This window comes from Solanum lycopersicum, chromosome 7 (genome assembly GCF_036512215.1).
Source record: "Solanum lycopersicum chromosome 7, SLM_r2.1".
NCBI classification, from domain to species: domain Eukaryota; kingdom Viridiplantae; phylum Streptophyta; class Magnoliopsida; order Solanales; family Solanaceae; genus Solanum; species Solanum lycopersicum.
The window spans coordinates 63,846,281-63,861,831 of NC_090806.1; the positions used below are offsets into that span (position 1 = coordinate 63,846,281).

General features: G+C 27.9%; 1 protein-coding gene across 1 annotated transcript; it reads right to left on the reverse strand.

Annotated features, from left to right (window-relative positions):
* Positions 1 to 12,159: 12,159 nt before the first annotated feature.
* On the reverse strand, positions 12,160 to 12,901 carry LOC101268883 (uncharacterized). Its single transcript, XM_004243387.4, has 2 exons — positions 12,463 to 12,901; positions 12,160 to 12,377 (listed from the first exon to the last, which is right to left on the reverse strand). The coding sequence occupies exons 1-2, from the start codon at positions 12,825 to 12,827 to the stop codon at positions 12,320 to 12,322; spliced, it is 423 nt and encodes a 140-aa protein (XP_004243435.1). The 5' UTR covers positions 12,828 to 12,901; the 3' UTR covers positions 12,160 to 12,319.
* Between the last annotated feature and the right edge of the window lie 2,650 nt (positions 12,902 to 15,551).

A 15,551-nucleotide genomic window follows, 5' to 3' on the forward strand; every position in this document is an offset into this window, starting at 1 on the left:
TTGCATCGAAGTAATTCAAAATAATCGAATTTCAATGATGCATCGACATGAATTCGAAATGATTAGGTTTAAATTGGGGTAGCTTTTAACACTTATCTTCATACCATCTGGGTAGACTTAATTCCCTAATTGTTTTAGTCTTTGACATTTGAGAGGATTCAATAGTCAAGTTGTTGATTGGGTATTGATTTTGAAACGTGAAAATTGAGATCTTTGAGGGTAAATTTATAGTACTATTTTACTTGGAGAGAAATTAAAATTTTGTGAATGAAAATCTAAATAATAATTTATTAATGGAAATTTATTTAACGAATAAATTTTCAAGTTAAGTGTGATCTAAAATATATGGTTAGTATTAGCTAACTTGCTATCATTATTAATAGACTTTCACTAAAATAATAATTTGGGCAAGTAAATATGATTACTATTCTAGTCTAGTCAATATAAGTGAATTGTTGAGATTTTTTTACAAATTAAATAAATAATTTATTCAAAAGTAAAGAGAATTGTTGAAATTTTACTTATTCACCATTTGTTTTAATAACAATTTTAATATTTTATATTTTCAAGGAAAATAGTTTAGAAGAATCAAAAAATTTATTGTGGAAAATAACATTTAATTTATATATTTAAATATATTATAACTAAATTGTCAAGACTTTTTTCATATAGTCAAATATTAAGTAAATTATTAAGATTTTTTCATAGTTTAAAATAAGTGAATTGTTCAAAATTCAAGGAAGTTAGTAAAGTTTTTTTTTTCTTTGTTTATCTTTTTTTTTAATAAAGATTCTTAATATTTTATATTTACGACTAGAATAGTTTAGAATAATAAAAAATAATGACCAAAAGTAACTTAATTTACATATTTAAATATATATTTTTAAATATAAAAAAAACAATTTAATCACTAGGATTTTTTTAAAAATTAGACTCTCAAAATTTTATATTTTTAAAGTTAAATTTGATCCAAAATATATAGTAAGTATTAGCTAACTTGCTATCATTATTAATAGATCTCAAGTAGAAAAATAATTTGGGCAAAGTAAATATAATTACTCTTTCTAGTTCTAGTCAAATACAATTAAAAATTGTTGAGATTCATAATTTTAAAGAAATAAGATTTTAAAACTAAAAAGAATTGTTGACATTTTTCTTATTTACCCTTTCTTTTAATAAGAATTTTAACATTTAAATTTTTCAAGGGAAATAGTTTAGAACAATCAAAAAGATAATTGTGGAATAACATTTCATTTATATACCTAAGTATTTTTCTTAAAGAGTATATAAATTAACTAAATTGTTAGGATTTTTTTCATAGTTAAAAATAAATGAATTGTTCAAAATTATTGAGACTTTTTTCATAGGGTTTTTTAGCTCAATATTAAGTAAATTATTAGGACTTTTTTCATAGTTTAAAATAAATAAATTATTCAAAATTCAATAAATTTGATATAAAAAAAAAAATTTCTTCATTTATTTTTTTTAATGAAATTCTTAATACTTTATATTTTCTCAAGAATAATCAAAAGATCAAAAGTAACATTTAATTTATATATTTAAAGACTTTTCTTTAGAACCATCTGCCCGGAGGGTAATTATTTTTCTGAAACAAAGAGAGGGTTATTTTTGTCATTTGGTAAAATGGATCTTGAAAAATAATTAAAAAAGTAAAGATCATAGGGACATTTTGGTAAAACAAATTGGGGGTAAAACCGTCATTTGAAACTTAAATTGGAGGGAAAATATCTTAAGTTGGAGGGAGTTCCAAAGTTCATTATCTGAATCCCGCGCTCCCCAAAATTATAAGATGTGTTCTACGTCGCGGTAGAATCAAAAATTTTTAGTAACAAATTTAAAATATAAAAAATAAATACATGAAAAAATTTTAAAAGTATTTTATCAACTTAAGGTTGTTTTTTTAATCCAAGAGAATTCTATTGTACCTCTTCGCCTAGACGAGGAATATTTTTTGTTCCTTTTGCAATGGAATACAATCGATTTAAGGAACGTTTGGTCCGAGAGATAAAAAATAGTCATAGAATAAAAAAATAGTGATGAGATTAAAAAATTTCTATCTTGTTTAGTTGTCATGTTTAAGATAACTTATCCAGCATTTATATCATACTGGTATGATAAGTTATCTCATATACATTGATAGATAAATCATTTCAATATAACTAATTCTAAAATAATTAATTATGAAATAACTTATTTCCGATCATAAAGAAAAGATAATTCACATATCCAATAACATAAATTCTCTTTTTTTTCTGTGTTGTTTGTCAAGCAGCAAAATGTATGCTTAATGGAAGATGGTACGAGGTACAAATAACATTGTAGAAGGTTTTGGTTTTCTTGTGTAAGAATTGAACAAGTGTTTTCTTTTTAGTCTTTACTCCTATGTTTTGTCAAAAATAATAAAGAAATATTGAAAAAATTATTGAATTTTAATATTTATTTATTTTTGTTTCTAGATTATTGACATTTTCAAAAGATTATTTTATTTGACTGATTAAATTTAGATATATTCTAATATATCATATGACATAGTAAGTAATCTTAAATTAATGGAAAAATATGAATCTTTAAATAAAAAATTGAGAAAAATATTGAAAACACTTTTAAATTTGGCGTGAAATTATTGGTGTATTTTACTCATATTGCAAGATCAAAGTGATCAGGGTGTATTTATGTTTAGTTAATCCAGTAATGGGGTGTTTTAAGATTAATAATATTTTGGCCAATGTTCATCCCAAATTTAGCTAGCGTTTGACCATAAATTTTCAAAATATTCATGGCAAATATTATTTGGTGAAATTTCACCATGTCGTTGGCCATAGTATTTGGGAAATGTATCTTACTTTTTTAGAAAAAAGTATGATTTATACCTTTAAGTTTTTAAAAACTAATCATAAATTTGTTCTACAAGTCAACTGGATCTTCGTTGCAACATATAACAAATAGTGTCCATGACACTGAAGATGTAGTAGTTTGGAGTGAGTGCAACAAACATCATTTCATACATTGTGAATTAGACAATGCACATGACTTTGTTACCCTGAATCGATTGTTCATCATTTTCATCAACGGTCATATCATCACTTTCATATTCACCGAATATTTGATCACTATTTTGGTGTTTATGATGTAAAAAATTATAGAATTCAACGCAAACAACTAGTATAGAGGGTGTTTTTTTAAAGATAAAAATTTGGTGTAAATTTTCAAATTTCAAAAGATCTCAAATAATGAGATTTGACCCAAGTACTAAAAAAATTAGTATTTGGAAATTTAAAAAATTTGCCAAAAATATATTAACAAACACTATTTGATAAATTTTTCTTCAAATATTATTTGAGAAATCTATAACCAGACGGATAAGCAGAGATATCAACAACTTTTGCTATCATAAAATATTTCATTTTTTGTTCATACAAACAAGTTATAAAATAAAATTAGCATGCATAGAATATTCAGGAACATCTACCATTTTTATATCCATACCAAACTCTCAAGCACTTGTATAAATTATTGTTACTAACTTACTATTAGCACATTATTATTTATAAAAATGACTTGATATATTAAATGTTATACAACGCAAATCAAACTCTTATGTCATAACTTGAAAATATGACTACATAAAATGCTATATACCTAATTTACAGTTATTATTTCATAAAACTATCTACTTTTTTTGATAGAGAAATGTCAAATTATATGTTATTTATCTAAATATGTAAACAATACTCAAAACGTCATAACTAAAGAAACTAATTCTAGAGTAAATATGCAAAAAAGCAAATATAATTATCATGCTTCAATTAAAATAATTCTGAAATTTTTGGCTGATCTAAAATTTGTAAGAAGTTGGACCCTAATTTAATCGTAGTAATGTAGAAAAAAATTTCAATCAAATATATAGTAATTATAATCCACGATAATATGGAGACAATGAGACGATAAAAATTTAAAATATATCACATCAAAAAATGGGAAGAAAGGTACCATAATAATAAAGTCAATGAAGCAAAAAATAAAGAAACGATAGTATGAAAATAAAATTTTCCAATGAGATAATAATAAAGAGATCAAATAATGCCAAAGTTTACCGTTTGAGGATCGTATGGACCACCAATTAAATTCTTCATCATCGTTGATGCTTTTTTTTTTCCGGTGAGATTTTAATAATAATCGTGAATCGAAATGAAAATCGTTTGTGTTTCTTTTGTTCAACGCTAAGCCATATAAGAGAGCATTTACAAGATTTGGGAAAAACCTCCATGATCCTGGCATGATAGATGATATTCAATATTTTATCACTATAAAGTGTTTTCACAATAATTAAAAGAAAAAAAGATAAATTAAATACATATAAGAAAAAATTTACCCAATTAACCAAAAGGGTTTAATTGAAGAAATAAGTAGGTGACCTCAAACTCATAAAGGAACCTAAACATCAAATCTTTATTTCAAAAACTGATTAATAAAATAAATTCTAGTTTCTACTATTTAAAATAGTAAATAAACTAACCTAAACTAGTTACAATAATACCATTGAGTTAAAAAACAAGAAGAATAATGAAATTATTTTGTCTAGACAATTAATTACTTAAAATGTAGTTAAACTACCACTTTAGTATATTATAAATCGACTTCTTGCTTCATTTATTAAAAAATCTTCTAAGGTGTTAAAAAAAATTCTGAATCTAGTTGTTATTGGTCTTTATATCCATAATGATTAATTCATGTCTCATTAATTAGTATATGAATGAATAAGAAGATGGGTTTTATTTTTCATGTAAAAGTATGATAAGATGGATTGTTTTTTAAGAGAAGTAATATTCTTTCTTGTAAAAAAATATTTTTCTGATTTTTGTTGAAGGATTTTATGGATATTAATGTTATAGAGGGAGTAAAAATAGACAAAAATTAATTTGAGGATAAATATTCTTCTCATAAAAGGAAAAATAGTGAGGAAAATTCTAGATGCGAAAAGATTTGATAAAATTTAAATTCATAATTCCTCCTCACTAGAAGTTCTACAAAAAATATATAAAATTGGTAATGACTAAATTATTAAGTAAAAAAAATACATTATAAAATTATTAAAGTAAAATACCCACATTAAAAGGTTAGCGCCTATAATATCAACAACAATGAAAATAATAACAGTTATGTAAATGATACGAAATTGAATAAAAATAAATAAAATAATATTTCTAACTTTACGAGTCACGAACAAAATAAATATAAAATGTAACATTAGCCATGGTCCCTAGTATGACCCTTAATCAATCTTATTAGATCTTGCCATGAAAGTTTTCTATCTTCCACTATGTAAACCTATGAATAAAGGTAATGTAACATTTTTAAAGAAGAAGAGTTAGTTTATAGATCCTTAAACATTTATGTTGTTTAATTTGGTTTTGGTTTCATAGCATCCACTAGATCCAACTTAGGACCAAATAGATTTTATAGCATTCTATAAGTTTTGTCTGTCCTAGTTGTACAAAATTTATATGATTATATAGATATATATTATATAGTTTCTTATTGAGTTTGCTCTCCAAAGTTGCTCTCAACTAGATATAGTAGTAATAATAGTTTTTTATATAAATTGATGATATTTTTCTGTTATTTTTTCCATCTTTTTCAGATTTATATTAGTTATCATCGCGGTCATAACTTTTCACGAAACATGTTCATTATAAAATAAAGGGATAATGCCCAAGTACCCCCTCAACCTATGCCCGAAATCTCAGAGACACACTTATACTATACTAAGGTCCTATTACCCCCTTGAACTTATTTTATCAATAATTTTTTACCCCTTTTTAGCTTACGTGGCACTATCTTGTGGGCCCAATGATGGTTGACTTTTTTTTTCCGAACTAGTGCCACGTATGCTAAAAAGAGGTAAAATATTACATATAAAATAAGTTCAGGGGGGTAATAGGACCTTAGTATAGTATAAGTGTGTCTCTGGAATTTCAAACATAGGTTGAGGGGTACTTGGGTATTTTCCCTAAAATAAATAACACAAACTTGTGTTGATGTTTCAAGAGCAAATTAAGAATCCTTTTGAATTGACTTAAAAGTTGATCAAAATGGCCTACTTGTCACGACCCAAATCGGGCCGCGACTGACACCCACACTTACCCTCCTATGTGAGCGAACCAACCAATCTAAACCTTAACATTTCAATATAATATCAACAGAATGTAATGCGGAAGACTTAAACTCATTAATAAAACCCAATTCAATAACTTCTAAAAACTCAACAACTATTATTATCCCCAAAATCTGGAAGTCATCATCACAAGAACATCTACTTCAAATTACTAAACTAAGAGTATTCTAAGAAACTAAAATAAGTAAAAGCTAGTCCATGCCGGAAGTTCAAGGCATCAAGACATGAAGAGGAAGATCCAGTCCAAGCTAGAAGCATTAGCTCACCCTGATATCCGGAGTAATGAAGACTGGCTAGAGTTGCGGTTGAGTTGAAGACGATGGCACATTTGCTGCACTCCACAAATAACAAAGAAGAAAACATAAAAGTAGGGGGTCAGTACAAACACAAGTACTGAGTAGGTATCATCGACCAACTCAAAATAGAAAACAGAATATATCAGATAACATCATAAAATCAACTAATATCCTTAGCATGCAGCATTTACAGTTACCATAACCCTTGGTTACAACACCAAGCACATCAACGAGGACTCCCGCCTCCTCGTCATACTCATTTGGGAATTAGGTTCATTAGATTGAATATATTATCATTTTTCAAGATTCATTATCTTTATTCCCCTCGTGTCGGTACGTGACACTCCGCTCCTCATATACTATCCTGGTGTCGGAACGTGACACTCAGATCCTCATTCTATCCTGGTGTCGGAATGTGACACCCGATCCATATTCTATCCTGGTACCGGAACGTGGCACCCGATCCATATTCTATCCTGGTGTCGGAACGTGACACTCCGATCCTCATATACTATCCTGGTACCGGAACATGGCACCCGATCCATATACTATCCTAGTGTCGGAACGTGACACTCCGATCCTCATATACTATCCTGGTACCGGAACGTGGCACCCGATCCATATACTATCCTGGTGTCGGAACGTGACACTCCGATCCTCATATACTATCCTGGTACCGGAACGTGGCACCCGATCCCCTAATCTCACTACTTTCGTTCATCAAGCCTTCTTTTATACCAAGGCATCATCATTAACAAAGTAGATTAGGGTTCTTTTTCAAGATTTAGGATTCAATAGCTTCATCATGCTTATTTCATCACAATTATATCATCACAACATGCAAACACATAATTAAGCATATAGAAGGGTTTACAACACTACCCAATACATATCATTCGCTATTAAGAGTTTACTACGAATAGTATAAAAACCATAACCTACCTCCACCGAAGATTAGAAATCAAGCAAGCAAGTTCCCAAAGCTTTGTTCTTCTTCTCGTTTCTCCTCTTTCTCGTTCGATCCCCTCTCTCTCTCTCTTTCTATTCTTTTCTTTTTCTTATTCAAACCCTCTTTCTTTTACCCTAATTAGCATATAATTAAGAATAAAAGATGGCAATAATAACCCACTAATTTACTCAAGGTTACCTCTTTTAGCCCCCAAGTAATTGAGTTATTAATATTAAACCACTAACTTTATAATTATAAGCCGGAATAGTCAAAAACGTCCCTTAAAACATTAAAGAAATCCGACTCTGCCTGGGATTACGCAGCCTGTGACGAGCCGTCGTGCCTGCGACGGTCCGTCCTGCTGCTCCGTCACAGAGTTCAGAGACTCAATTATCTGAAGAGTCTGTGACGGTCCGTCCTGCCATTCCGTTACGAAGTTCAGAGAGTCGATTTCAGTACCCATTTTTCAGAATTTCTAAGTGTTTTGAAATGAGACACCCTCGACGGTCCGTCGTGCCCATGACGGTCCGTCGTGGGTTCCGTCGTCCCAGCCAGTTTTTCCAGAAATAAAATCTGCTGCTCAAAACGACTAAACAGGTCGTTACACTACTTATGAGTTTCTTCATTATTAGTACGATCATCTATGTTTTAGCCTGCAAATCTATACTTACATTAGTAAATGCATGCAATAACATTGTGTCATGAACTGTAAGTTAAGGTAGCTCTATTTCATTTAACGGTCTTCGTTTGTTATTGATTATTCACCTAGCAAGAAAGATGCTTGATATATAAAAAAAATGTATATTTTATGTATAATTAATCTATATTTAGTTTTTCGAGTGTATCATAATTTATTGTCAATATGTAACTCATATATAGGTAAGATATATTGTATAAATAATGTATAATTTTTATGACTTTGAACAAGCTATATTATATAGTCAGTGTATATTTTATACGGCTTTTGTTTTTTTATGTAAATAAAAACATGACTATATTTATCGTAAACTAATTGTTATATGAGAAGATTTCACAAAAGCAAACATAATAGAAATAATAAAGCTCTATAACTGCAGTTTTAATAATTGCGCTTCATAGTTATAGTTCTGTTTGATATGGAGATTGTGGTTTGTGTATTTATGCGTGTTTATATATTTCGCTTGTGATTACACAAAATTTATATTTGTACATTTAGGAATTTTTCAGAATTATGGTTATATATTTCACTTGCCAGTATAAAAAACGAGGTAATTTTTTTTCCACACATCGTATACAAATAGCTAAGGTAAATATATACAAAATCATGAATTTATACAATTAGAAGCTGAATTATACAAATTCTACATTTATAAAAATCAAACGGATGATACAAATTAAGCAAATAGCAAAAATTAGAAAAAATGTAGCCGCGAATTACATTTTTCTTAAACTGTAACTATAATACCTAACATAGACTAAATATTAACTATTCTGCATAATTTTCTATTATTTTATGGAAAAATTATAATAACTATAGTCATTTTTGTAAGTTACTCTTATTTTATGATACATATTTGAATTGAAACTTATCATCTTTTCTGGGAAATTACTTAGGCCTCTTTCTTAAAAGGCCTTTTTAAGTTGTTGTTGGACTCTTCTTATGTTCTTTTTTTTCACTGGGCTCAGAATAGTCATCTTTGTTGGATAAGACATACAGATGGATGGCCCAAAGCCCAATTTAATTTTTCTTCATGACACTCCGATCTTGAGTAATGAATTTGGCTTCAAACTTTTTAGGCGTAATACATAAACATGACTCTAAATTTAGATTCAACGAATAATCATGTCTTTCAATTTTGAATTTGCATAAGTAAACACTTAAAAGGAACAGGTAGACACACGTATCCTAAATAACATAATACACGTAGGACGTCATGTAAGACATAAAATTAACATGTAGGACGAATGTGTTTATTTTTTATGTCAATTATCATGTCTTTCAATTTTGAGTTTGCATGAGTAAACACTTAAAATTATATAAAATAGAACAGGTAGACACACGTATTTTAAATGACATAATACATGTAGGACGTCATATAAGACACAAAATTGACATGTTGGACGAATATTTCTATTTTTTTGTGTCAATTTGTGTCTTTAGAAAGTACTCAAATTAACTGTGTAAATCATCTTTACGTACAATAATTGCAGGAGAATTTATGTTTTCTTTTATGCAAAAGGTGCAAGTTGACATATTGAAGACAAATGTGAAGACCACTTAGGATATAGATATAACATGTAAAGATATTTTGGAGCATATCTTCTTATTTTAGATCAAGTTATGTTTGTTACATATATAATGCATTTGACATTGGTAAATTAGTTTTATATTTTTATGGACTATGGTACAAGGAATTTCGTAGAGACAATATATCCGAGTCGGATTTGAATAACGTATATAAGGTGAATTTTAATAACTTCGTCGATTGATTATTTGAATTTTTATCTTGTTGATGACTTTTTAGTTTCTCACTTGTAATTCTCTTTCTTATTAAAAAAAAAAGGTTTGTTATTTTTGGGGCATGTTATGTCTTCAATGAATTGATATAATTAGTGAGGAAGGTATTTTTAAAAAATATCGTTTGGTTAATTTTTTTTCATTTAGAAAAACAACTTTTTTTTATTTTTTATTTTTAAGAATTGAGAAATATAATGATCCTAATGAAAGTAAAGAAAACAAATTTCATAAGAGACGTTCCCACATTGATGGAACTCTTTTCACCCTTTCATAACATGCTTCATCTTCGCCTCACCCGTGGACCCCATTCACCCCACCCCATACCCGTATCTCCCAACCACCTCCTATAATATTTATATCTTGATTATATATAAATATCTTTTGAATAATATTTTTTGATAACGTATCAAACACACAAAAAAAAAAAAGAAATTCACTTCCTTTTTTCTTGTAAAAACATTTTCAAGAAAATATATTTTATAAAGAATATTTTTTTATCAAATAGGGGTAGATCTAGGAATAGATGAGAATATTCATCCTACTGCCCTAAAAGAACTACATTGAATCCCTTAAACACCATTTAACTCAATGCTTTAGAAGTTTCAAAATTCACCTCAAGATTTCGAGTTTAAATGATAGATACTCTATTTTTATTTTTCAAATTCTTTCAATAAAAATATCAGATCCGTCATTGATACCGTAGACATCCATAGCTAGCATGACCTTTCTATTTATGTGATGAATTTAAACCTGATGACTCTAATTTGTCAGCATCATTCATAAATTTTGTAGTAGCACCTGTCCAATTTCTTTGGGGCCCAAATTATTTTTGGTTAGATAGATTTCAAAATTGTAAGAAAAAAATTGAGATAAAAATCTAATAAATGAATGTGCTTCTACTGAATGCCATGGTTTTGAGGGAAATTCAATTTCATTTTCACCACAAAAAACGTAACTAGCCATCACGTGATGATAATCACTATTCACTAATTATCTCATTTACAATTTGTGGCTCCACTCTACTTAATCTGTTTCTAGAAAATTCTGTTCACACTGCTTCTAATTTAACAAGCAAAAATATCAAAAATAGAATCTACTGTGTGTTCATATTAATATTGCATCTCAAATTGTCTTATTCAGTTTCTCACAAATTTAATTTTTAGAATTCGGTTATCCGATCGATAGCTATCGAATTATTTATCCATGTGTGTGATGTTTATGTTTCGTAAAATATATGTACAAGGAAAAGCTCAAATGAAAAAAATTATTTTTCTTTATAAGTAATTAGATATAGAAGATCGCTTTTATTAATTTATTTTTATAATTATTTGATATTCGAAATTTAGAGTAACTAATAAATAATACAATCAAGTGGCAATTAACAAAGACAAACGCCCAATTGCAACGTGGGGATTACCATAATTTACTAAATATGGAATACTTAATACAATTCAAATTTTATCAATATGGTTTGTGGTGCAGTCTTGGATAAGGAGAAAATTCTGTTGTCCAAATTTAGTTGAAGCTTCAATGTGGATTCCAAACACCGAATGAAAAATTAAAAAAATACCGTTCAAATTTTCATATATGAATATTACATACTATGTACGTATGTCAACATTTCAAGTTATTTAGGGCTTGTTTGGCTTAAGTTGATTTTTTTTAAAAAAATTATATTTTAAAGTCAAACTTTAGAGATTTTCAAGTTAAAACGAAAGTAAGAATACTTATTTCTAACTTTTAACTTTTAAAAAATAATTTTTATAATTTTACCAACTTTTAAGTTAAAAGCTAAAGGGAAAACACCCTCTTTATTTGATTGTAATAGTTAAGTTTGTCTGGAGTTAATAAAATCTCTATGATAACTTTCGAGTGAAATAATATGATTTACTATACTTTTATATTATAGTATTGTATAATCGAAATATCAAAATGACTGAAATATTTAGTGGTGTATTGTGTGCAAATTATATATGAACTAAAGCTAACCTTTATCAATATTAAATGTTAGGTTGAAATGTTACTTTTTGGGGAAATTTACGTTTAACTTGTCAAGATAAAAAGATAATTTTTGAAAAATCTAAGTACAGTTCACGTATAATTGACTTATTTAAGATTTGAAATTTTATCGCACAGATTTTTTTTGGTTCTTTTCTTAGCCCGATCTGATTCATCAAAATTTATACAAAAATAATCCAACATAAACAGTTCTACATACTGATTCTAATAAAAACGAATAATTCTATTCCATGATCTCAATTAACATTAGTACAAAAGATAAAACAAAAAAGGAGAAAATATATACTCCAAAATTCCGAAAATATGAATCACTTATATTCACAATTCATTCATTCATATATACTATAACATAATTACAAATCTCAGAATAAAAATGCCGTCGGAGCAAACGCCGGCACGGCCATCGGACCTGCCGATTTCCTGCCAAAAAGAAATCCACAAAAATTAGCTAAAAATTCCTTCCTTGTAGAGAGAGAATTTTTTTCAATGTGATTAAATTACATACCAATAATCGTCGCCGTGTCTAGGTGATAATTTAGATCTAGAAATCGATTTAGCTTTAATTTTAGCAGCAGATTTGGCGCAGGAAGACGGAGGAACAACAGCACGTTCGTTTCTTCCTCCTCCGTTACCGTTACGGTCAACAACAATATCAGACATCACTCTTTCTTCTGCTATTACTCGAAGCCCCGGTTTCCAATTCGCTCCATTTCTGGATTTTACTATCCTTCTCCCCCTTCCGCTGCCCACAGCGGAGGGAATCGTCGCTTCGCCGCTATTCCTCTCATCTTCAGGAATAGCGGCGTTGATCGCTGTTGGGGTGATGGTTGCACCGCCCCAACATAAAGCGAATTCAGGTAGAAATTTCATAATAAAGGAGAATTAAAGGAGAGTTTTATGAAGAGGTTATTAAGGTGCCAGGCAGTGAGTGGGTTGTTCATGTATTTATAGTGTGTAAGTGAGAGAAATTGTGATGTGACTATGTGAAAGTAACGGCGGTGTAATATGTGTGTGGTGTTGGTGGGTACCCTGATTTTGTATGCTGCCGTTTGATTTTGTTTTACGACTATAATATTACTCAACTTTATCTATTTTCTTCAAATTATACTTGACATAAAAATTACATTATCTCTCTCCTATTAAGATGTCAAGTCACATTATTTGTACGGAAAAGGACCTAAAATACCCTTAAACTATTAAAAATGGTATAAAATTACCTTCCATCCATCTATTAGTCCTAAAATACTCTTGCTGTCTACCTTTAGGTCCTATATTACCCTTTATTTTTAACTGTCACTTTTTAAATCCAATTAATTATTTGATTAATGATTTTTGAAGAATGCAAAGTACACATTGAATCAGCTTAATAACAAATTTTCCACTTTTAATGGAAGTGCTGACGCTGACTCTGCTTCTCTAGGTAACAAATAAGTACTAACTTTTTAAAATATTTTTAGGGGAGGAAAGTAAATGTACCAATATCGCAAATATGAGAGACTATAAGTGCTTCATATAAAAAATCAAGAATCACTTTTGAGCTTTAATCCAAAGACGAGGAACTATTTTGAGCCTTTCCTCAAATACTTTAACTTTTTAAAATTAAATTTTGAAGTAAATATTTTAATTTATTGAAAAAAGCTTAAAAGTATTCGAAAACAAATAGACAGAAGGAACCATCTTAATTACACCTTATCTTAGCTGCCAAACAGAGTATTAAGTCAAGTTGTTATAATTAACCAAAAAAATAAGAAAAAAAGTCAAGTTGTTATGGAAGTCAATCAGCTTAATAACAAAACTTTAAAAAGATTAACGTTTAGAGAAACTATAATATAATAATAAAAATAACGTTTAGAGAAACAATAATATAATAATAAAAATAATTTCAAGATGAAGTCAATACATAGATAACGTGCTGCAATCTTAAACATGAAGTATTTTTTTTTAATTTGGTGTTCTATGTTTCTGTTTTAATATAATTAAATTAAGATATACGCAAACTTAAAGACAGAAAAGACATTTTTAATATATAATTTATTTTTTAATATCGTGAACTTGAATTTAAAACTTCTTATATTAAAAATAATTTTTTTATTTTTTACAACACAACTCAGATGGGTTAATATTCATTTTTATCTTATCTATTATCTTACTTAAGTTGTAATTGGGCAATTGGCAATATATTATTTAATTAATTAAAATATGTATATTTAATCCCTTCAAGTAAACGATATATTATATTTAAATTATTTTTAGAAATATATGAAATGACAATACAACCTTAATATAAAATTATGTAATTATATAGTAGAATGATAATTATTATGCAAATTTATGAATATTCACCGGTAAAGAAATCAAAGTGCATACTATAAATAACTGAATGTTAAATATACAAAATCAAATATCATAAAAACTAAAATTTATCAATTATTAAAAGATTAAAAATACTAATTTAATTACTAATTATGTCTACACTCTAAAGTCATTTACGTGTAGGTAGTGGAGTTATTTTTAATTAAAGCACTATATAATAATAATAATGATTTATCATCAAACTTTGTTGAATCGTGGTAGAGTGTAACAAAACTTTTTTATTTAATTCTGCTACTTGCATTTTAACAATTAATAATTCTTAAATGTTTAGTGGACATAAAAAAATAAAAATGAAAGCAATAGTGGCCGATTATCGTAGAATTTTTAATTCTTCTCGTAAATTTAAATTATAAGAAGTACCTAACTTATATTTAACGCAAAAATAATTTAAATATTTACGGAATACCACCACAATAGTACACAGCAATATCTCATAAAATAGCATATTTAATGTATATTTATAAATTATTCGAAGAAGATATGTATTATGTGAGAAATTCCAAAAGCTTATCCATATTTGTCCACAGGATTTGCATACACACTATTCGTTTCGATTGTAAAATTCTTAAACATATTATTTTTTAAATTTTAATATGTGGACTATACTGATATATTGTTATATTTTAAATATATCGTATATAAAAGATCTCATGTGTTTATTAGTTAAACTCAACCCGCGAACCCACAATCAAATAGCAACGTTGTAAACATGTTTTACCACTAAACCATGCCTTTAGCTAATGCTAAGGATTCTTTTTGAAATGATATAGTAGATGTTAAATTTCTTTGGTTTATTTTTTATATTTTAAATTTTTTAGTAAAAAATTTATGAGCATTAATAATAATCTGTCACCAAACCATGTTTTCTTTCTTATGAAAATGTTATTGATTGAATGATGACTTGTATAGTAGTTTCAAGATTTTTCTCAAACCCCACTATGTAATTGACATAGTTATTGGGTATGCTACTCATACTTATTGCAATTGTTGCTTTCAAAATGGGAATTAGTTACATTCATTATTATTTTTTATGGCAAATTCTAATAAAATATATCATAACATGCATTCAATGTCATTGGCCCTCCCACCTCCACCTCCATCTTCTAATCTAATTTGCTTATTATCAATAGCTTCCACTTATTGAATTTAGTGGTCTATATATATTATTTATTATTGTTGTTTGAAATGTATTACTACTATACTATTTATAAGTTTAAGTTA